The 24,139-nt window shown below is 46.7% G+C and overlaps 1 protein-coding gene across 2 annotated transcripts in view; it reads left to right on the top strand.

Annotated features, from left to right (window-relative positions):
* Window positions 1-19,653: 19,653 nt before the first annotated feature.
* The window catches only part of RBM11 (RNA binding motif protein 11), a 332,304-nt gene continuing 327,818 nt past the window's right edge, over window positions 19,654-24,139 (top strand). The window contains exon 1 of one of the 2 annotated variants that reach the window (XM_069636426.1): window positions 19,654-19,935. In XM_069636426.1, coding sequence (XP_069492527.1) covers window positions 19,828-19,935 — 108 coding nt within the window. In that variant the 5' untranslated portion in view covers window positions 19,654-19,827. The remainder of the gene's footprint in view (window positions 19,936-24,139) is intronic. The other variant, XM_069636427.1, reaches the window with a different exon arrangement.

The following is a 24,139-nucleotide window of genomic DNA, read 5'->3' as shown; positions in this document are numbered from 1 at the left end:
CCTCTTAACTGCTAGCTTGCCCCCAGATCATGCCACTGGTTCTAAAAACCTCTTAAAATGTGGGCAGAAAAATCACAAGAATTATGGTATCATTTAAATAATCATGACAAGTCCGTACTATGAGTTATTCATCTTTTTCTAAAACCATATTCTGGCTACAGAGGGGTGTGGTTTCAGGTCACATGGTACAGAAACCAGTTTTTCCACTTTCTTCAAGCTCAGCCTCTGTCTCCAGTTTCTCCCCCTCCCAGTTTCTGCCGAGCCAGCTTGCTCTCACATGCAGTGCTCCTCCCCTTTCCTTCCAGGAGGAAGCCACATTTACGACTCCCATAATAAAACATTTGCCTGGGCCCTGGAAGGCCCATTGTTCAAGAGGAAGCCATTTATGGCCACTTCAATAAACCCTCTGCCTGGGTCCTATGTTTAGTCTCTAGCAGTCCCTTGATAATTCAATCAGAGAAGTGTCAGATCCCTTTTGGTGGGAACAGCAAAAGGCAGCTGGCCTGGGAACACAGCTGTAGTGCAAGTCTCATCTCCTGTCGGGGGTAGCTGGTGGGCAGAATTCAGTTCCTTAAGCCAGGCCCCAGCTAATGTCACTTTTAGTTACCCAGTTTTCTGCATTCAAATAAACTAACCATTTTTACATATGCAGCTAGAATTCTGATTCTAAGTTTAAAACTATGACATTTAAACAATTGCAACCTATGTGACACTCAAAAGTAGGTCACTCATTTCTTTTAAACATTTAGATTTTTAGTGTCTTTCAGTCCAAATTTACTTAAACTGCTGAAATCCACAGCTCAGCCAGTCTTGTTATAAACCTTCAAGTCACTTCAGAATATAACTTTACATTGGATCCACCTCTCAGTAAGTCTTTCTTTGGCCTGCTTTGGGTTCATTTATTCAGTTTTACACAAAAAAAAAAGTCTGGTGTTGTTTTAAAACGCCGGCTTTCTGATAGTGGTGAGTACTGGTAATGCACCCATTTTTGGGATTTAAGAAAATGAATTCCCCACAATTCTAGGTTGCTTTTGGCAATCAGCATTGCCATTCCCAATGGTTTCAGGCTACTGTGTGGGTAGTCCAATGGTGGTTTTAGGCAGTGCCCTTCTGTGCCCATAACATCGGCAAAATGGGTGGCAGCCTATTCTTCATGCATTTCCCTGGGCATTTTCTGGGAATCTCTGGCCATCATGATGTTTTCCATGTCAGTACTGCACAGTTTTGAGGTAGGGCTTGGATGCGTGGATAAAAACATCCCACAAGAGTTGTCTTGCACAACACTTACACTCTTGTTGGACCCTCTGTCTTTTTCAAGAATATCCGGAATGAGCTCAGGGGAGGCATTATGTGGAATTCTTTTTGTAATATTGCCTTTTCTCATTGGCATTTGTTGTTTATGTTTATTATTAGCATCACCTTTCCTCATCTTATCAGTGGCTGCCTTGGACTGCCTATTACACAAATTGTATTTATTCTGCGCATGTTTTCATAGGGGTGACATTCTGCTTCTGGGAAAATTGCTGGTATTACGTTTATTACTTTCTAAGAACCAGAACAGACTTGTTTACAAGCCAGGGTAGTATTAGCAGTTGACAGTACAACAATAACCACTGTAAATAAGCTGAGTCAAAAGATAAATACCCAGTCCCTTGTTCTTGGCCAATAGTTACCACTGTTAGCAAAAATTGTCTACTGGTTACCACAAGGCTCACCACCCATCAAAAAAGAGCTATCAAGCCGCAGCTGCACCGTGAGTTACAGTGGATCACTCGCTGAAACTCACTGCTGGCCTCCGCCGATAGGATTCTTTATTGGTGGTTATTAATCCATCAGCTTATATTACACATCAACCCCTCAGCGAGTCTTCACCCACTCTTAAAATTAGAGGGATTTACGCATGAGAGACAGACAGTCTCTTTCACTGTCAGGGGTTAGTATGAGTTCCTGTATCACTGTACAGTGTATTTGGTAATACCCTACCGCCCAGGCTAAGCTGGTTGAAGGAAAAAAGAAGAGAAAGCTGGAAATCCGGGATCAAAGAGTCAAAGCTCCACAGGCTCCCACTTAGGTCCACTCAGCCCCAGCAACTCTCCAAACCCAGCTATCAGCCCTTTTTTCAGCCGGCCGGAGTATATACACACTGATGGCACCGTCTGTTCCCTGCACTCCATTTAACGTCAGAACAATTGCCACAACAGCATACCAGTCGAGGGTAAAACGGGGTGGTAATGGTAGAGCAAAAGCAAATTAGCTGATTTTGCTCAGGTACATGAATGGGGGTTACCTTTATTATTAAGCAGATCTTAAGCTGCCAGCAGCTGAGCGCCACTCAGTGAGGGGGTACGCTGGCTGCAGCCCACCTCACTCTTGCGGGAAAATTCTTGGCCACGTGGCCACGCGGCCACAGCACCAGCTGATCCTCCGTCCCCCTTCCTCTCGGCTCACCATCTCACCGTCTCCTGAACCTCACGGGTCCGGAAAAGGGGGCTCCAACAAGCCGGGACTCCAAACTCCGAACGCCGAGTCAGCTCTGAACGCGCGTTGGTTCCGAGGCTAGACTCGTTGGAGGTAGAGGCTAGAGTAAAGGACCTCACCTAATCGTCACTTAGCACTCCAGCAGACCTTGCAGGTCGCACCAAATCGCAGATCAAGCCGCACTGGGCTCTAGTGCACAGCCGCTTCCAATTCTCATTAACCACTACTTATGGTTCTATCTAGAGCCGAACTAGAGCGTTCTCTCGCTGGAGCGATTGCACTGTTACAACACGGGCTGTCAAGCCAGGCAGTTGAGTGTCTGTGTCTGCATGACCCATGTTCCTCCTCAGAGACTCTAATGAGAGTGGATGCCTGCAAATATAGCCGCAAAACAGCATTATTAAATGAATAATGCTTGAAGATGAGTCGTTTCCTACAGATAAATTAATGATTGGTAACATCTACATACATCTGAAAGAGAATTCCACCAACATTCTGCAACATTCTATCTAGAAATACTGAAGCCAGAACCATCATTATTGGCGGTTTTAATCCCAAAGTAGGGCATAGGGGGGTGAGGTGGGGTACACCGTGAGCTGAGATTAATTGAGGAAACCTGTGCCATCCCAGGTAGAAACATTTTTCAAGCTGAGCAGTATACCAGGGACCACCTCATGAATAACTTATTGCCGACATTTTGGTTGGTGGAATTGAATGGGAGGTTCCGGGGCTTTGGTGATAGAATACTGTATGGTGGATTGCTTTGCTTTTAATAATGTTATAGACTTTGCAGTCATCAACCGGATGGAGAATGATCATAAACCACTTACTGTTATTTGGAAATTATCATCAGTGGGATTTACTGACACAAAGGTGCTGGCTAGTGCGCTTAGATGCCCACGAATGTCAAAACCGAGTGGAAATGCACCAAAATGTGGACCACGTAACAGCGACTATGCAGTTATGGCGACTTTGGTGCATTTCTTTTTACTGGCTCCCACTACTGTGCCCAATCAGAGCGGGGTCTGCAGGGATGTCCCCCGCTCTCTTTGGGCAAAGTAAGTGGGAGGAACTGACACTGCAGGGATAGCAGGGAGTCAGCGGCACACACAGAGATGTGCCACCGTAAGGTCAGGTAGGGGAATGCGGGCCGACGGTCGCAGGCAAAGTGATCTATCTGATCACTGCGCTGCGCTGTAATTGACATCGGGCCTCATTACGAGTCCGGCGGTAACCGTAGTGGTAAAACCACCTGGTTACCGCCGGACTCGTATTACCATTACGCCTCCGTGACTCCCGGAATTACCAGGGCATTACAGCCCCGGTGTCCCGGGAGTCACGGGGGCGGAATGGTGTTAATCCCCATTCCCATTGAGTCCAATAGGACTCAATGGGATTGGGGAAGTGGAAACACTGGCACCATCTTGTGATGGTGCTGGTGTTTCCATGTCTGCCTGCAAGCGGGAGATGTTCAACCCGCCAGGTCAGACCTGGGGGGAAGATCACCTCCCACCTGCAGGACCCGGGATCGGGCAGTCCGGAATTAACAGTGGCGGCGGGTTTACCACCACGGTTAATTCCGGACCGTCCGACCCGTAATGAGGCCCATCGACAATTTCATCAGCACAGTTACGTGTGGTGCTGTGATCACATAGATTCCTGCGAAGCATCCCTTTACCACTCTTGCCTTCTCTAAACTAGTTTATTTTAACATGTTTTTATTGGCATTTATATAAATACAACCATGCATTTCAACATTTCACTTCATGCTTTTATATCGGTGCATTTAATAATTACTTTTAACAACAAACAACTTCCTACACGTGCGTTGTATTTTATTTATAATGTCAGTTGGAGCGAGCACCTCGGCATCCGGGGCACAATCTCTCTTTCCCACTTTGTGTCCTTGGGACGACCTTTGTTGCCAATGTTAATTGAGGCGTATCTGTAGTCTTGGTTGGCACGTTCAGGGGGGTTTGTCGTCGGATGGGTGGAACATGTCCCAGACCAGTGCCTTCCATGCCACACACTTATCATTGCTGTCGGGCTCTGATCTGTTAGCCCCTTCCATTCACACCTTGGTCTCTGCCTTTGCCCACCGTTCAAACTCCTTTCACCATTTTACATATTGCGGCCCCCAGCATTTTTCCAGGACATGGCTATGGTTCTTTTAGCCAGTATGCAAGCTATATCCATAAACGTAACCATGTGCTTATATTCTAATTCTGGGGTAGGCGCCAAGTAGGCATTCCTTCGGTGACCACTCGTATCTTGCTATTCCAGGCTCCCTGCAGGCTTATTCTATTTGTGCCCAAAAGTCTCTCATACGCACACATACCCAAAACATATGTATTAGGTCAGCTTCCCCGCCCCCGCATGATGGACAGTGTGGACTCACGTCCTTGAACGTGGTTATCCTGTGTGGGGTCATATATGTGCAATACAGCACGTTTAACTGTATTAGATTGGAACAGTGGTTTCTTGATATTGCTTTGGGGTGATCCAGTATTCTCTCCCATTCAATCTCAATTATATCTGTGCCCAGATCTGCCTCCCATTGTCCCTTCAGCACTATGCCCTTGGGGTTGGGCGCATCTATTAGCATGCTACATATCCTGGATACCGGCCGCAAGCCATCATTCAAGTTATACATCAAGGTCAGCAGTGGGTCCACCGGTGGTTCCTCCGGCCAACCCTCCCACTTTTGCCTGGCCATTCTCCAGATCCTTTGGTACCAAAGAAACTGCCCGTTTGACACCCCCTCTTTTTCTTGCTCTGAATCAAACTCCCTGAAGACCCCATCCTCTTATACATCTCCCCATGTGTATGTACTCCATCCTTCCCATCTTCTCACCACTGCTATATCTATGCTGTCTTTGCATATGTCTGCCGCTATCGGCACCTCCGGTGAGTAGGGGTTTACAAGTTTCAGCAGAGTTTGCGCTCTCCTCCAAACTTTCCTTCCCAGTATCACCACCAAAGGGGTGTTTTCCAGACCCCCCTGTGTCAACCACAGTATTTCACTCAGCTTAATGGGCGCCATCAAGGGCCTCATTACGAGGCTGGCGGTAAAGTGTTAACGGCACCGGTAACGATGCCGTTGCCGTTAACCCCCTACCGCTGCATTCCGAGGTCCTTTAGCGGGTCCCACTAAGGCCGGCTGGTTTTACCAGCTGCCCTTAGCGGGAGCTGCTAAGGGTCCAGGGAGCTAATAACGGGCCCGCTATTTGCGGGCCCGTTATTAGCTCCTTCCCCATTCCCATTGAGCCCTATGGGGGCTCGAATGGGAATGGGGAATGGGTTTCAGAATGGGGACTTACCGGGTCCTCCAAGGTTGGAATGACCCAGTAAGTCCCTATTCCGACTACCCGGACATGACTTTGGAGGCAGCCATGGTGCTAATAGCACCATGGCTGCCTCCAAACTCGTTATGAGGCCCCAAGTCTGTTCTGGCGTGTGTTTTATGTTTACCCCTAGATATTTAAACGAGTCCAACTCCCAACCGAGCCCCACCGCTGATAATTCACTGACATTCCTCCCCCTTAGCCCAGCTATCGGGAATATACAAGATTTGGTTCTGCTGAAACTGATTCCCGACACCTTAGCACAATTATCAAGTATGTCCAGGATCACTGGGACATTTAGGTGTGGGTTTCTCATGTATAGCAACACGTCATCCGCGTAGAGCAATATCAAGTGTCCTATCCCTCCAACCCAGATACCAGCATCCAGGTACTGTTTCCTAAGGTATATTGCTAATGGTCCCAGGCCCAGCACATATAACATTGGGGACAACGGACAGCCCTGTCTTGTCCCCCTCTTTATGTCCCAGATTGTTGACACCAACCTCCCAGTTTTTACCCTGGCTATTGGGTTTGTGTACAGTATTCATACCCATTTAATGAATCCCTCCCTGAATCCGAATTCTTTTAGTGTTGCCACCAGCCATTCCCAGTATATTGAGTCAAACGTCTTTGTTGCGTCCAGGGAGAGTATAGCATATTCTTCTTGGGATCCCGCCGTTTGCCCAAGGATGTGCTGCAGTCTGCGTAGGTTCAGTGCAATGCTACGCCCCGGGATAAAACCATTTTATCCCCTATAACCCCGCTCAGGCGTTTAGCTAGTATTGTGGTCAGGATCTTGACATCGTAGTTCAGCATTGCCAGTCGCGGTAGGAGTCGCATTTGTCCATAGGTTTCCCCGGTTTGGGTATTGGTATAACTAGGGTTTCTCTCATGGATTCTGGTAGCACCCCCTTGGCGTATACCTCTCTAAACACTTCGAGCAACACCAGTGTCAAAATCGCCTCGTATGTTTTATAGAACTCCGGAGGGAGTCCACTGATACCCAGCGTTTTGCTTGATGCGGGTGACCTTATCACCTTTGGGATATCCTCCCCTGTTATTTTTGCTTCCAGAATCTCTTGTTGTGTTGTTTTTATTTTGGGAAGCCCGATTTCATCGACTTGTGTGTTGTGCCTGTTGTGTCTTGGAGCTCCGTGGTCGGACATCGTGGATGTTCCCTTCTACACAGCCAAGCTAGTAGTCTGCCCAGTTTGTCACCCTCTGTCTCAAAATAATCAATTTGAGTGTGCAGAGTATGTGGCGAGGAGAAGTATGAGTAACCCCTGTCTGTAGGATGCAGTTCCCTCCACAGATCTGCCAGGTCCAAAGCATCTATCAGTGCATTGAATGCCCCCATTGCTGCCTCATTTCTGTTTTGACCTAGCCAGCTCCCAGTCTCTCACACAGTTAAGGTCGCCTCCCTGTATAAAGAAACTTTCTCGATATTGCACTAGCTTGGTGCCCAGTGTGTCTAGGTGTTTTGGGATCCCATGGTTAGGGAAGTACGAGTTTATTATGAAAACTTCCACCTGCTCAATACAGCTCCTTACTATCAGGTACCGGCCCTCTGGATCTGCCTCCCAGCTCAGCTCAGTAATTTGAAGGGAACCGTTGGACCAATCCAGGTCAGCATGCCCCCTGGGCATACTTTGAATAGGGAACACCATAGCATTGTCCGTCTCAGTGCTCTGTGACCGCAGCCATAGTGTGTCATGTTAGGTGGGTCTCCTGTAATAGCGCAATGGCCACCCTCTTCCTGCTAAAGAAGGATTTTATCTGGTTCCTTACCAGGTATGTTCCCAGGCCCCGAACATTCCATGTCAACACCTTAATATCGTTAGCCATATCCATGTGCAGATCCCCCCAAGCCATCCTGCTCCACCTGCCCCAGATTCCCAATTTATGCTGACCCAAGTGCTACACACCCCGGGCCGCCCCTGCCCCCTTCCAATCAGACAGAAACACCTACGCACACTCTTGGTACATACCTCACCTTGTGTAGGATTCAAAACATTACAAACTCCAAACCAAATCAAAACTAGGTAACTGCGCTCAGCAGCCACGTTCCGACTGTGGCGCTCGAGCGCCCCCGCATCTGCCTGACCCATCCAGGACACCAAACAGTTTGTAGGGTGTGTCTTTTCGCTGTTGGAGGTGCTTACCCGCTCCTGGCATATAACAGAACAAAGTAACCTAATGTTTCATATCGCACACCCGTAAATTCTTTGGCTAGTGCATTCGTCCCTCCCCCTTTCTTCTTTTGAGCCTGCTGCTCCTCATGTCTCCGCCTCTTTGCCGTCATCCAAGTTATTATGTTCCAAACACATGTTGGCCGCCGCCGGCATTTCAAGGAAAACAGCCTGTCCTTTGTAGAGTACCTTAAGCCGAAACAGGTACATCAGCATGTACTTGAGGTTCAGTTTCCTGAGCTTTAGATTAATTGGCACAAATGAGTTCCTTGCCCTTTGCACCGCAGGGGTATAGTCCAGGTATAAGTTGGCATTGTCTTGGCAGATCACCCCACCTTCTCTGGAAAATTTCAAGATCGTCTCTCTGTCACGAAAGTTTAACATTTTTGGTATCATGGGGCGAGGGTGTGAGCCCGGTGGCAGTTTTTTCTGCAAGGATCTGTTCGCCCTCTCCACTACATACCCCTGTGACTGTGACAGCGCTCCTGCTCCAATTTCCTGCAGTATCATGTTTTCAGCAAAATCTGTTGGGTTGGACCCTTCCATCCCTTCCGGGACTCCCAGTATGCGTATGTTGTTGCGCCGGGCACGTGCTTCCGTGTCCTCCGCCCGGGCCTCGAGCATCGCATTCCTCCTCTCTAGCTCCGTCAGCCTCTTCTCCAGGTCTTTGGTGGTTTCTGTCGTCTCTTTTAATACTGTTTCAGCCATCGTGACTCTCTCTGTGAGGTTGCGCACATCTTGCCTCATCAGTTGTGCATCAGATTTGACCTCCTCAATTTTTGTATCTATGAAGGATCTTAGGGCTGCAATTGCTTCAAGAACTTGGTCATCTTTAGTGGTGGAATCCTTATCTGAATGCTCGGCTTGTACCTCTGAGGCAGTTCGTGGTTGCCCTTTTTGCTTAGCAGCATTGAAGGAGTCCATGATCGTTGAGTCTTTTTTATTTTTAGTGGAGGGCATGTCTTCGACAGTGCCTGGCTATGTAGTGAGTGTAGTCCGTTTGGCGTACGCACTACTGATTATATGTTGTTGTCCCTCTCGCGGGGTGGTCCCTCAGCTCAATTCAGCTATTTGCCACTCAACTTCATAGTTATGTGTCTACAGGCTTATAGTTCAGTGTGCAAACCGCAGATTGTGGGGGTTCGGCTCTGCTGTGTAGCGCCACAGCGTTTCACTGGTGATGCCATTCGTGCCTGCCTCAACTGTTGTGATTACCAGGGTTTAGTGGGTCGTGGTTTCCCTCACTCTGGCCAGAGCAGCGTTCATATTGTGTCCAGCACTCCTCCTATGTGAGCTGTGCCCCCAAGGTGGCATCCCAGTTGCAGTGTGTGCCTACTGCTGTGGCTGTCCCATGCCTCTGTGGTTTGTCTTTCTGTTCAAGTTGCCCCAGCACCCCCCTAGGTCTTGGCCCTGGCCCTGTATTTGCTGCCTTCCTGGGGGCCGTGGAAGAATTGTCTTTTCCCTGGTGTTGTGACCCGGTCTTGCACCCCTGAGCCAATTCAATGCGGCCTCACAGACCTGCGCTCCCGCTTCATTGGGAGTCGCAGTCTACCTTCTGCTAGTCGTGGATTCCTCCCGGAGGTCCCGTTTCACTGGTCTGATATTTCCAGGCCTATGTTTTATCCTCCACGCTTGCGTTGGTCTCCTTGCTCCCCTGGCAGTCCTTTCCCTCGGGTGCCTGCTGCCCTTGGTATTGTGCCGTCGTCTTTGATGGTTCGTTTACGCGGTTCTACAGCCCGACGGGGCCGTCCGCTGTTTCGTGCCGCTGACTTCGCCCTCCAAGCCGCTGGTGGCCCAGTGTGTGTCCGCGGGCCATCGCTGCTGTTCTCCCACGCCGCCGCCTCTGTTGTTGCACTTCCCATGTCCGATCCACTCCAGCATTCGAGGCGTTCAGGCAGCCGCAATGCTGGGCTTCTTTGCTGCCTTGTTTCGTCCCGACTTCTGCCACTATAAGTCAGTTGTGTTGGAGCGCCCAGCACTGACTCGCGTTATTTCCTGCCCCAGCCGCACCTCCTCCTCACCGCCAGGACATGGTCGCGTCCGCCATCTTGGTTTCGCAGGGGCCCCCACTTCGCCGTCGTCTCACTCAGCCTCCGTCCTCTGATTTTAAAATTTGTTTTGCCCGGGGGTCAGGGAATCGGTTGCAGTGTCCACCGGTGTGCGTATGTCTGCTCAAGTCAGCTTTTTATCGAGTTTTCGTAGGATTTTGGAAGGATCTCGGCAGGAGCTCCGGTCTAATGCAGCCTCACACCATGAGCTCAGGTCACGCCCCTCTGCCTTTTCAAAACTAGGCTATGGTGTCAGCATCCTCTTTGGTCTCCCCAACTACGCTATCTGTCATCTCGACAAGATAAATAACTTTGCAACCAGGACTTCCTTTGAACTTAATAAGGGCATGGCTGCCTCCAAAATCGGGTCTGGGTTCCCTGAATGGGGAATTACCGGGCCATTCCGAGTTTGGAGGGCCCGGTAATTCTCCTTCAGGGGACCCGGGCCGGACCTTCCCCATTCCCATTGACCCCAAAGGGCTCAATGGGAATGGGTGCGGGAGCTAACAACGGGCCGATTACAACGGCCCGTTGTTAGCTCCCTGGTCCCCTGGTAAAACCAGACGTCCACATCGGGTCCCGCGAGGGAACCTCGTAATAGTGCATAATGCGTTTAACGGCGCCGGCACCATTACCGGCACCGTTAAACGCATTCCGCACAGGTCGTAATGAGGCCCAAAGTGTTCTACTCCCCTCTTGGAATGCATGGCTGGGGCTTGATGACCCACCTGTAGTTTCAGTTCTTTCCCCTTCTTGTTTCGGGCCTCATTCTGTAGGTTCAATTAAAAAAATAGTTCTTTTTTTTCACAACACTCTGTAGAAGAGGATGCTTGACGCACTCATCAAGATTCTGCTATGCTCGTAAAGTTTGGTCTCTAATTGCAAAATGTGTTCCTGTAAATCAGTCACTTGGGTGTTGACCATCTGGGATCTCTCTGGCTTCTCCCTCCATGATATCTCACTCTTTCTTCACTCTCTGTTAGCCTTGAATTGGCTATTTGCCCAAACTGGTTGCAGGCATAGTACAATGTCCTTACCCCCTCCAGTCCTTCCTGTACTATTCCGCTTCGTTGGGTGTGTGAGATTTATAATGCTCTCACTCCCACCAAGTGTCCTGGTTTCCTCAGCCCCTCGTGGGTTAGTTAGCCTTGTTGGCCATGTGGTTGCTGCAATGTTCTCACCCCCTCTAGGGGTGTTGAATCTCTCAGCCTCTTCTGAGCTGTTACGCCTCCTTGGCGGTGTGTTTGCTGCAAAGTTCTTACCCCCTCCAGTGGTCCTGAGTCTCTCAGCCTCTCATGGGTTATTCTGCATCTTTGGGCAAGTGTTTGATGCAATGTTCTCACCCCTCCAGAGTTCCTGTCCCTCTTTGCCTCTCATGGGCTATTTGGCCTTGTTGGCCATGCGTTTGAGGTAATGGTCTCGCCCCCCTTCAGGGATTCTGTGTCTCTCAGCCTTGGCTGCGGAGCCGCACTTTAAAGGTCGTCGGTACTCTTACAGCTAATCCTGAACTCAGTGTCTTGGCTTGGAAGTGCAACACTTTGTTTTTTTGTCAGTTCGGTCTCCTGCTTCAGGAGACCTCCGAAAGCAGGGCACTCTGCCCTCCTGGGCTCAACAGTGTTCTGTGGGCTCCAGGATTCCTCTGGTCACTACACATCTGACATGATCCTATCTCCAGGATAGACCCTCCCAGTACAACAGCACAGGGTTCCACTGTTCGCGGGCTAGCTTAAGCTCACTCCTTTCTTGTAGGTATGGTTGTGTGTCCTTTTAGGTACTCCTGAGAAACAAAAGAGGAAACAGGATTGGTTCCACTCTCCTGAACAGAGGTTAACAGGGAGGTCAACAGTCAAGCCATTCTCAGTTAAAGGGCCCTTTACATTATAACATGGTTCAATTCTCACCACATAACCCATAAATAATGGAGCTTCTGTCTCAAGGGAAGATGTAATCATACCTTCACTTGGGACTTCCTTGTCTCCTAAAGGGAGTCCCCCCAGTGAGATCCGGATTGCCCTGTCCACTATGGAGTATCAGGCGTAGCAGGCTCACCTCCCTAGTCCCAAAGTGGATGGCTCACCCTTGAACAGAAGGGATGAATTCCCTGGATTTGTCAAAATACTCAGAAGATAATAACCATCCACAAAAATAATAATTTCTGTATTTTTCAAAGGAACATATTTCAAATAGGCATGGGGGTCATCTGGTTCTCCACTAATATCAGGCAATTGTTGGGAATGAGATGATCCTTGACCACCCCCCTCTGACATCTTTGCAGGTGAATAACGTACATAGTAGCAAAGGGGGAGGTGTTGCAACCCCCCTCATGCTTATTTCTCACAAAACCTCATATCAAATAGCACATACAATATAGCCCTATCCTTGTAGTAAGACACCGTTTTGAATTAGGCCCGATGCCATCTTTTTACTAGTCCTGAAAATCCATCTCTCTGTAGAAATGCAGCTCTCCCATCCCCAGCGCCTCCCACAGCCAGCCCACACCATCACCTCCGCCTGCCGGCTCCGCACGAACCCTGTTCCCACAGGAGCCCAGCCATGCCTTGTTACAATTCCGTAGTATCCTTTCCGAAAGAATGTGCTCTGTGGAGGGTGTCAGACAGTGACAAGTCATACGCCTAAAGTGCCCATTCATCTCCACTAAACTACCTGTGCCGTCCAGGCCAGGGTCCATTAGCTCTGACCCCCCAGTCCCTTTCATGCCAATATGCATCTGACCCCTTGCACTGACCATACCATTCCAGAACACCCACCAGAGCCCTAATCCTGTGCAGCAGTATATTCTCCCAAAAGCAACACACGTCTACCTATATCACGAGGATCCAAGCAAGGCAGATGGTAGATCAAACCTTTGGGGTGGGCACCTGGGTGCAGGGATTACGGTATCAAAGAGACCCCAGACTGTAGAGGTTGGAATGCCAATATATTAGCTCATCTGACCTAAGTACCCCTATTCATGCAAGATTTTATGTGTGCCATTATTTTTGAATTGTCAGTTACTGTTGTTTAGTTTAGTTAGATAGTTATGTTGCACCCTCGACTTGACCTTCACACTGCAGAGATGAGCCCAGCTGACCCACGTGTGCCAAGAGCAACTGAGAGACGACGGCCAATTAGCATCTTGCATCCCTTATAGTACCAACTGTTCTATAGGCCTCTCTCCAGTCCGATACAAGAATGTGTACACTATGTATGTCGTCATCAGTGATGCTGTGTGTCCTATTACTGTGCTCCCTGTCTAATGTTTCGGCAGAGCATTCTCGGGCAGCAGAGTTTTTTGCTGGCAATTTTTATGATTATATAAACGTTGTTATCTTTGCAACTCATCTCCTGGTCTCATTCCCCTGATGGGGAGTTTTCCTCATTTTTGCACAGTATTGGGACACGTGCTACTAAGGCGCCTTCAAAATCATGAGGCTCCCCATCACAGGGAGTCATGAGAAAAGAAGCAGGATTTAGAATTGAACATCGACTAACAGTAACATTGACTGCAGATAAAAGAAGCTTCTCATGCCTGGTGAATCAGGAGTTGGAGGTATGTTGGGTTTTCCCTTTTAGCAAGAGTGCGAGTACCACCTGCGGTACCGCTGCAGTCACAGGATGTCCCTGAACTAACACATCAGCTTTTTATACCAATGGGGCAGTGGCAGAGACAGCTCGCAGACAAGCCGGCAGCCCAGCGGCTACAGGATCTAACGCCATGCTGTGGTATGAAATTGGATGGAGCTGGTCACCATGCAATTGTGTAAATACCCCTTTGGCAAAACCATCACGTTCATCACAAAACAAGACAAACGTTTTCTGATAGACCAGCAATCCTAAGGCCAGGGTTTTTGACAGCTCTTGCTTAATTTTGACAAAGGCTTTGTCTGCTTCCTTAGACCATGGCAGGGGTTCAGTGACTGAATCATGACTGAGTGTTTGAAGGGGCTTAACTAAGGTGGCATATCCAGATCCAGTATCCATTGCCGGCAATAACTGACAACCTGAGGAATCCCCTCATTTGCTTCTTGGTCTGGGGCTTGGGAACCTCTTGGATCACTTTAATGCAATTTAAGGATAAATGTCTTTGACCTGCAGAAATATCATGGCCTATATGGCGCATGTGGGGAAAGCAAAATTGCAATTATTTTACCAAGAAGCCCTGTGACAGTAAATCATGAAAATCCTGTTCAGAAGCCTAGTTAACATGAATTAAAAGGTTTTATATGTAAAAGCAAACAAATACTGGCTTTGAAGTTGTACCGGTATTGAGAAAAATGAGGAACACAAGTCAACAACTGTAAAGTGGGTGGTGTGGTGTTCGATGGGATACAGGACAGGATGGTGGCTGGGTTTGGGACTAAAGGGAAGGTGGGCAGCACAGTGGCATTGACTGTGTGAAAGTCCTAAACAAAACTATAGACACCTTTACCTGGCTTTTTTATCAGAATAATGACATAGGCCCTCATTCCGAGTTTGGTGGTAGTCATGGCGCTATTTGCAATGGGGACTTACTGGTCTAGTCCGACCTTGGCGGGACTGGTAAGTCCCCATTGCACCAACCATTCCCCATTCCCATTTGAGCCCCCATAGGGCTCAATGGGAATGGGGAGGGTGCAAATAACGGGCTCGCGAATGTCAAGCCCGTTATTTGCGCCGTAGTCCCTTAACAGGTCCCGTCCACAACGGCTGGTCAGACCAGCCGTTAATGGAGGGACCCACTAAGGGAGCTCGTAGTAGAGCGGTAAGGGATTACCGGCACCGGTCTCCTTACCGCTGCCCGGTATCCCTTACCGCCCACCTTGGAATGAGGGCCATAGACTACGTGTGGGTACAAGGATCCCTTATTCAAGTAATGATTCTATCACAGGACAGAACCCTTCTTCAGATGTTTAGAGATCGGGTACTGCGGAACGCAGGATAGAGGTTTGGCTGGATTACAAGTGATTTTCACAGGTTCCATATTCAGCCTGCAGCCAACAGCATGCGAGGACCATCATTTTGATTGAACCCAGTCTAACAGACCCTGTTGCAACAATGGAAGGTCATTCCGGAGTTCTGAGTGTCAATGAGTTTCTTCATGTAAGACAGCCAAAACCTCTAGTTCCTAATGAGAGGGAATTTCAAGGAATATACCTTCGGGGGAACGGTAAATGAAACAACTCATGTTGTACAGTAAATCCAAATGTAGCAGGTTGACAAGGACTTCACAGAAAGGTATGATCTTCAGAGATGGGACCTAGGGTAACAGTCATAGGGTGAGAAAAAGGATGAGGTATTGGCGTACCCCAATACCAACAGCATCAATAATTTAATTAAAACAAATGGTATGAGGAAACTTTCAGTGTGGTGCACAAATCCATACTATCATCCAGGTAAGAATCCTTCTGTCCATCGACAGCACAATCTAGGTATGGGGCAGTTGGGTTAAGCAGCGTAAGCGGGGCAACAATCTCATGGACCCACTGCTGTCCTATTGTGAGTTCAATGCAACTGGTGGTAGTGGTGGGGGAAATATCAGGATGCAAGGTGCAGTGGGCTGGCTTTGTTGACCACCCAGTGGTGTCGGCAATTCGGGCACTCTGTTTTCCAATGACCAAACCCGTTACAGTAATTACCCTGATCATTATACAAATTTGCTGTCTGTCTTTCGTTACTGTTCCATAAACAAGTTGAGGCGGAAGTACTTTCCCTCTTCCCCACCCCTTTCCCCGGAACCCGATGTTCGATCGGAACATTTCCCCTGCCTGAGAGGGCTGCAACTGTTGTATTTCTAACACCATTAGTGTTGCCTCAGTCTTTTCTTTCTATCTCTCAGCGTTCTCGTAAAAGTGCCATGCAGCTTTACTTCCCTCTTCCACTTTTGACTGAAGTCCCATGACAAACTGTAATATTACGGCTTGTGGAGCAGTAGCGGTGGCATTTTTTTGGATCCCTGAATACTGATCAAAACATCTCTTCAGTCATTTGAGAAAATCTGCCGGATTTGCACCCTGTTTGCATGATTTGATCTTAGCCCAATCGGTTTTCTTTGGGCACATGCCTAAGACTGACTGCACAATTCTATCAGTGAACACATTTAGTTCTTGGGGTGTAGGCTCATGTGCTGGCCAATTGCATTTTTGTTTTAGCAGTGTGAAAATATTGGTCGGGAGAGTGGTCCTTAACGACTGTTTGAGATTGGCATAAGTGGGCATGTAGCAGTCAATGATGAACTGCAATTCCTCCTGAAACTTGAAGAGGTCTTCTTGTATTTTGGGGGATCGTTGCATTAAACAGGGAGCGTGTACCATTGTTAAATCGTTGCTGTCTAGTAACTGCCTTAAAGGAAAAACGTTTGCATTATCAGGTGGCGTTGTGTTTGGAAACCATACAAAAGTTAACGAAGCCCCAGTGGATGGGGACCCAAGAGGCTGGACAGTTGACCGTAAATGGTTTCTAGGACCAGTAGCGATCCTGAGTTGTGTGGAGAGTCGGAAGAAGAAGTCGGACACTCAGAAGACATGTTCCAGGTTCTTTTTAATACACATAATATGAAAAGGCCTTACTGTCCCTATTACTGGAGGGAATACCCTTCCTAAAAAACTAAGGGTGCTCGTCCGTCTTTGTAAATTTGTAAAGTCCAAACGAATATTGTACTCCATCCAACTACACTGTCTAGCCCTATCACTATTTGAAATTGACATAAATAAACCAAGGGAAGTCTTCTCTTCACCTGGCCTCCCCAGTTCATTCACCAGCTAAAGTTGTATGTTTTTCCTTTCTGTGGCACAGACATTCTTTTTGATCAGTTCCTGTAGCTCTTCAAGGAAACTTTTATCTCTCTTGCTTTCTGTGCTTCTCAGGTTATAGTCTCCTCCAATGTAACCTTACTTGACGCTCAGTTTCTGATTTATATTCTTTTCCCAGGTCTTTCTTCCAGTAGTAATTGCCCGGGGTATTCTTTCCCCCTCTTCTCGGCTATCTTCACCACCAATTCTCAATCTTATAATGTCTCTTTTTTTTATTACTACTTGAATCCCAGAGATATGGGGTAGCTCCTCTCTTCCAGGCTTTTTACTTGTATTCTGACTGGCTGTTATTTAGGACCCATAATTGTATACCGGGACGAGGCTTCACCTTCATACAATAGTTCTCTTTCTCCTCAGAGATCTTCGTTATTTGCTTACAACACAGTTTTAGTCCCACTTTCGCATTCTCATGACTGGGACAAGTTTTCGTTGATTCATAATGACATCTGCGGGCCTCCCGGTTCCCCAGATACCCTTCTCTTGATGGGGGTCGGTGGTTGGGCTTGGCACTTGCTTCCAATTTGGGCAATCTGTTTTATTCCTTGAGCGTCCTGCCCACCATTTCCACTTTGTGCTCACGCCACCACTGATTTGCCGATTGCTCTCTCGGTCCTGCCGACAGTCCTTTGGTGCAGAGTGGCAGGTCATAGTCCTCACCCTAAATGCACTGGGAGTGCAGAGGGAGCAGAGCTTGCCTCTGTCTTGAGCTGCTCGTTCACATCAATGGCTGAGGGCTTTGAAAAGATCAACTGTCCCTAAAGAGTTCAAAATTAATTCTTCTTTAAGTCTTGAAGTCCAAATGTGAATCAAAGAAGGAGTGGTAGACCCCGTTCTATTATGGCAAAAGTCCCCAGGTGATGGGACAAAAGCAAACCTGATAAGGGGGGCAATCCCTGTTCCTGTGATAAGCAGGATTTGCCTGCTTACATCACACACAAAGTGATTCATGTTAAAGGGAGGGAGGTAGGGAATAAAGTGAGATACAGAGAGAAACAAGATGGTGCATCCATTCTCAACTTGTGCTGAGTTTCCTCTGTCTACACTTACCACGTTCCCTTTGGTATGCAGCACTCCGGTGTGAGGCTAGTCCTTTTTTGTATGGTGTGCCCTTTAATTGCTGTTTCCCAGGACAGCTCCTGCTGAGGGACTGTCCTGCTGGAGAGAGGGGTTACCTGACCTCACAAATGATCAAAAGAGGGGCAGCTCCTACTTTCGCTCATCCTGCTGGGGACAGCAAGACAGCCAGTCTAGGGAAAATACGCATAGCCTTTTTGTGACTGGGCTAGGATCACTGGGCTGACATCAGTATGATATCAAGTTGATGTGGCTTTAGTAATTATGAGGTATACTAGCCACCATACCTCAAAATCAGGCATGACTTACATTTCAAGTTTACAACTGCCACCAGGATAGTAACTCTCATAGTTATGTGGGTTGGGAACAAAAGTGCATGTCTTAAATACAACCCCTGCACTGACGTGACTTGGCTGTCACTGCAGCTGTCAAAATGCATCTGTGACCTCTGAATCTGTTCTGTGACAATAATGGGCCTGTGCTGCAGATCAGGATACTGATGCAGCAGGTGATAGGTGTACACTATACTGTTTGCATTAAGTTTGCTGAAAGGGGATCAAAATGAGATCTGAGATAGATTTACCTGCATCATTGGATTATTAATAAAACATCAGGGCTATTACACGCTGCCAGATGGCAATTCCTTCACAACACCCAATGACTGGCAATCCCATCTAGGTACAAACCCACCAACACCGGTTTTTAAAACACAGATCGTTGTCTGAAAGTAAGACTGTTTAGCAGATCAGATCTGACTTTTATGGCAGGATCAATTTACTAGAGCTCTTACAATTCCCAAAAAGGTCGGAGATTTCCCCTAGCATATGGGAACCTTTTACACCACCTTCTCCAGCGTTTCTCATCCTGGCCTTTTACATTCTTCTAGCAGTCCCACCCTTATTTCATGGAACACTGCCATTGTCCGCCCTAAACACCTTCCTAACGGCTCGTGGGACAATCATACATGTCGTAATAACATATCAATAATACAGCCATAAAAATGTCTGTATTATCGTCACTGTTAAAGACTAAACATAAAATGGAAGAATGATTTTATAATCCATTCTACTCCATACATGACAACTCTCCTGATTTCAGTGGGGGACTAATCTGGCTCACTTGCTTTTGGTAAGTGACAGCGCCATGGAGTCAGTTCACTCACCCACCAATCCCCTTGCCCATCCATAGGCATCAATGGAGCTCTCATCCGCAAACACAAAATCCTCTTTTTTCACCTGCCTTGCCAACTAAAAAGGTTGCCAGAAATAGGTATGCAGTCTTTGATGTCAGGGGATTGTTAGCCCTTTATTGTGATACTGGTACACATGTTGCACTGATTTAAATCTTTCATAAATTATGTGTTTAGGTATGTGCTCCACCAGGGTACAGACACCAAAAAGAAACTGCTTTGGGGTACAAACACGCCAAAAAAAACTGCAGTGCTTCGAAAATACAATTTTCCACTACCCTTTTGCATTTGAAAAGCTTAAATTAAACAAGACCCGTGAATGTTTTGCTGTTAATATATCCAAGTAGGTTTTCTTAGTTGTAGGCAAAGAGACCCCCAAACATCATTTTGAAATGCCCGCCACCGGCATCTTCTCTGCCAGTTGGCTGTGGACCACAGGCTGTCATTGTTCATCTGTAAGACTCCTGAGTTTGTCCTTCTTTGCCTTCCGTGCTTCTGGAGACATCGCCGGCTCTTCTAGTCCTTCTTTGCCTTCCGTGCTTCTGGAGACATCGCCGGCTCTTCTAGTCCCTCTTCCACGATGGTGGCGCGGAGGGCGTGACGCTCTGGATGAAAAAGCATAGCCGAGGACCTGGCTGCTGCTCCCTGTCTCGTCATCAACGCTGCGATTTTCTATACAGACGCCTGACAGTTTGGGTTCGCAGCTAGCGACCAGGGATGTGCTTCACTATGTGCAACCAGCAGGATGAGACAGACAGGACCATCTTTGTGGGCAACTTAGAAAGCAAAGTGAAGGAGGAAACCCTCTACGAGCTATTCCTGCAGGTTTAGTATTGGAAGATTTAAGAGCAGTGGGTGGGTGTTTTGCGCGGGGTGGGGGGCGGGGGGAGTGTGCTTGGCCATCACTGATCTTTCCAATTGGTCCAAATCAGCTGTGAATATAGTACTTCACCCTGTCCTGTTTTTAATTTCTTGTCATTTTTAATTTAGAATTAATAACTCCAATTCGGACCTGCATCCTTCCATGATTAAGTTATTTTAAAGTGACACACAAATAATTGTGGACTGTTATTAAAATAAAACGGACACATTCTCCATATTTATGGAATAATGCAGAGTTCTCAAGCTGACCCATTACATTCATCTAGTCGTGTTTTCTCTCTTTGTATTTTAGCACTTGGAGTTTTGCTTTTCCTATTGTACACGCAGGACTTCAAGTCCCGGCATGAAAAGTAAAAAAGAAACACTGTATAGGCTATTAATTCCTAATGTGGAACAGTTCTGCACTCGATATGATTTGTCTGTCTTTTGTGCATCCTGCCCGTGCAATACGTTTAATGTGACGCACACACTCTTTAGCAGCATAATTGTAAATTACAGAAGCGAGGGCCTGATTGTAATCCTGTCATTTCTCCTCGCCAGAAATCGCCACCTACAGTCTTCTAAGGTGAGTGCAACAAATGGTGTAGAACAGTCGTGAAATTCAATCTGCTGAAAAGCAGTCCCTTTTGACCGCTCTCTGAATACAGAGAGGACTGATTCTGAGCACCATGTAAAATAAGTGTCATTTCGTGATGGAGACATAGTCACGTGCTAGAGAGCAAATAAGAAAAGCGTTGTTTCATCAAAAAATTACTCTTAACTGTGCTTTCTGTCCTCTCGACAAGATCATTAATTTCGCTACCAGTACTCTGTGAATGTCAACAGGCTGGATACTTACCTTGGCCAGAGTAAATTAGGTGTGCTTAGCCTCTTTGTAATTTTGTGTACCCCTTCATTTAAACACTGCCAAGCATCTCTTAACCACTTTTGTCTTCTCTAAACTGGACTACAATGCCAGCATACTCTTTCATCTCCCAAACTCTGCTTTCTCTCTAATCTACAAGATCATTAACTTTGCTTCCCTTGACTCTTTGAACTCCCTCACTTTTCACCTATTTCCTTGTACCGTCACCAGACTAAATGGCTAACGATGCAAAACAGGTCCAGATTTAAGTTTCTTCTCCTGGTTCACAAATGTATCCACGGTAAGGCACTACTGTATCCATCCTTCTCTATCCAACTCTGCAAGCCTTCCGTAATCTCCACTCTTCCTCCTTGACTTTGTGTGGCACCTCACCCTCTGTGCTTCCTCTCACTTCCGCTCTTTCTCTCTTCTTGCCCCACTTGCATGGATTTCTCTTCCCCTGGACATCTGAGAAACGGTCCACACGGATTTGTTCAAAACCAGAAAGCCTACCTTCTCGCCTCCGAGTTATCGTCTTAACCTACTTCTCATCTGCCTGCTAACTAACATTTTTCCCTCGCCTCTAACCTTCCTCTGTCCCGCACTTCAGCCATCATGCTCACATCCCGAGCACAGCTGGCCGTACCGTCTACCCGCACTTAAAAATGTTCTATGTCTTATTTTTACTTTTTGTGGGCCACCTAACAAAAAGACAGATTATTTTATTTTTGTATTATTATACATTTTTTTTTGCCTGATTTTAGGCAGCCTGCGGAAAGACAGATGTTACTTTGCCCTCCCCCCCCACACCCTTTCTGGCAGGATTTGTTAGAAATCGAAGGGTTTCACCCCCCAAACCCTTGCCGCTTCTCCCCACCCAAGACTCCCCTGAACCAAAACACACACACACTCAAACACATACACTTACCCGTTTTCCACCGACGGCGCTTCCGGGTCCTGGCGTGTCTGTCAGCCCCTGTGCACAGTTGTGTGCGGCAGGGGCGTGACAGTCCGATTTAGAAAGACCGCTCTGTGTTTACAGAGCGGTCTTTCTAAATCGGTCTATTTTTGTTATTTTTTTTTAAAACTATTTTTTAACTTAAGACCCTTTAAAAATGTCCAAGTTGGTTGTCTTTAATCTATGTATGTCCACTTAAGTATTGTTGACTGTTCCGTTTTCTCCCGTCCACAACCTGGTCAGAAGGTCCCTCAAACTCACCCCATTGTAAGAGGCTCACTGCTTCCCATCAAATCTGATTTCTTATCTATTGTACGTTCTTTTGTGCACAAAAGAGCATTGTTCCTCCTGTACATAAATAAATACATATTTTACATGGAGCTCAAGATGCTTTTCTATTCACGAACGACACCTCCCAGGTTGCCGTTAATTGACGACTCTTTAGGCTGGTACAGAATGGGTGTTCTGGCTACAGAATGCCGTCCCCTGCCAGACTCTTAAACACAAGATGTTTGGCAAGGCTGTTTCTATAAATGTATTGCTACACATCAGCCGCCAGTGCACTCCAAAGGGAAATATATCCCAATTTCTGTCTATTTAGCAGGTTAAACAAAGTCTGCAATCCTTTTTTATGTGTTCTATTTATTATTGGTCTCTCTTCGAAATATGGGTGTAATGGGTCCGGGGAGGTTAATGCCTTCTACCGGACACAGTAGTTGATTAACTATTGTTCAGTAAGGACATATCTTGTTCTGCAAATTTCAAACATTTTCATACAACACAATTTAACCCAATGTTTAAAGGAAACAATTTCAAGAGACCAACTTCTTTTACGAATGCACTCTGTGTTTTTACTTCAAACACCAGATATTTGTTTTTTTTAAAAAGGAAAGAAAACATCACATACTTCTTAATACATTATAAATCTTCAAACAAAAGGTTTTTTTGAATTAAAAATTTCTCCACAAAATATGTTTTTCATTTCTCTTTGTACAACATAAGGGTCTCCTTCACCTAGCGGACCAACGGCATGAAACACTATTATTAACAAAGCCTTAACATCAAAAGCTTTTTGTAGGCACAATTGTAAAAGTCCACATGGCCTATATTCACAATGTCCACTTATCAGTATAATGAAAAAGTCTTTAGGTTAAGAGCCAATCCCAAATAGCACCAATTATTCACTGTACTGCCAACGCGTTTTGGACTATATAAAAGTCCATCTTCAAGGCCAGGAATGCTACTGGTTCCAAAACATAGGTGTATCCACACCTTTCATTTCTATTGAAAAATATAAAGAGGGGTTGGCTGTTATCAATATTAACTAACTTCATCAGTTCAGCTAGGATATTAAGTCATCACCTACCTCGTGATTCTACTGATGGGATCTATAACTTCAGTCTTTGGCCACACACTCGTGTTGAAGTGTGACCGTGCACATTCACCCTTATTTATGGCAATTTACACCTCAGACGGGCGAGTTCAGAAACAAAACTCTAGAATAGAGGCAAAAAAGAAATATAGAGTGGTTACAACTTTGAAGAACTCTCAGGCACGTGAGTATTTATACCAGCAGTGCTCTATTTGTCGACTATCTTAAAGTTCCTATGAGCCCCACCTCACTGTGCTGGGCAGAGCACCTGTGTTAAAAACGGTTCCATATATAAAGAAATAAGCCAAGTTGTGTATACCCCCGAAAGGAGTGTCCTGTGAGTTAATTCCGTAAGCTAAAACAGCGGCTGTATTAGTAAGGTGCATACGATGCAGTCATGCCTAACATTAATATCTCGTGAACACATAACTTCTATAGAAAAACCGACCTCGCAAGCTGCATGGGCTCGCAAGGCATTTGCTAAGAGCGGATATTTTCGCTTACCTCTTGTCAGCAAACAAGTGAGGTTTCCGACGTCTGGCGGGAGTGTATTGCGCTCTTATTCGAATGTTATGTCGTTCTGATCAGAAGTGCGCATGCGCAGAGAGAGCTGTTGCTATGCCATAAATCGCGCCTTTTCAAGAATGGCAAATTTGATTTATTCTTTTTACTGCCACTCCAGCGTTAGGTCAGAATCCTTAGTTTCAAGAAAGTGTCTTTTGGCTGACACGTGGTACATTTCCTTTTTAACATGCACCTCTGAATCAGCCCCTTGGTCTCAACTAAGGTAATTGGCATAGCTGCCAAATACCCCATTGCACGAGGGCCACTTTCAGTCCGGTACGAGACGATTTTGCTAATAGCACTTTGGATTGTGCGATTTGTAGTTTTTCTTTTTTTTGTTATTAGTAGAAGGTGTCTACAAAATACACCATGTAGAGTGCTGGTGGCTAAATAAAAATCTAGGTTGATG

The sequence above is a fragment of the Ambystoma mexicanum genome, chromosome 7p, assembly GCF_040938575.1.
Source record: "Ambystoma mexicanum isolate Mex_15411 chromosome 7p, UKY_AmexF1_1, whole genome shotgun sequence".
Classification (NCBI taxonomy): domain Eukaryota; kingdom Metazoa; phylum Chordata; class Amphibia; order Caudata; family Ambystomatidae; genus Ambystoma; species Ambystoma mexicanum.
This window is presented reverse-complemented; position numbering and strand designations above follow the sequence as displayed.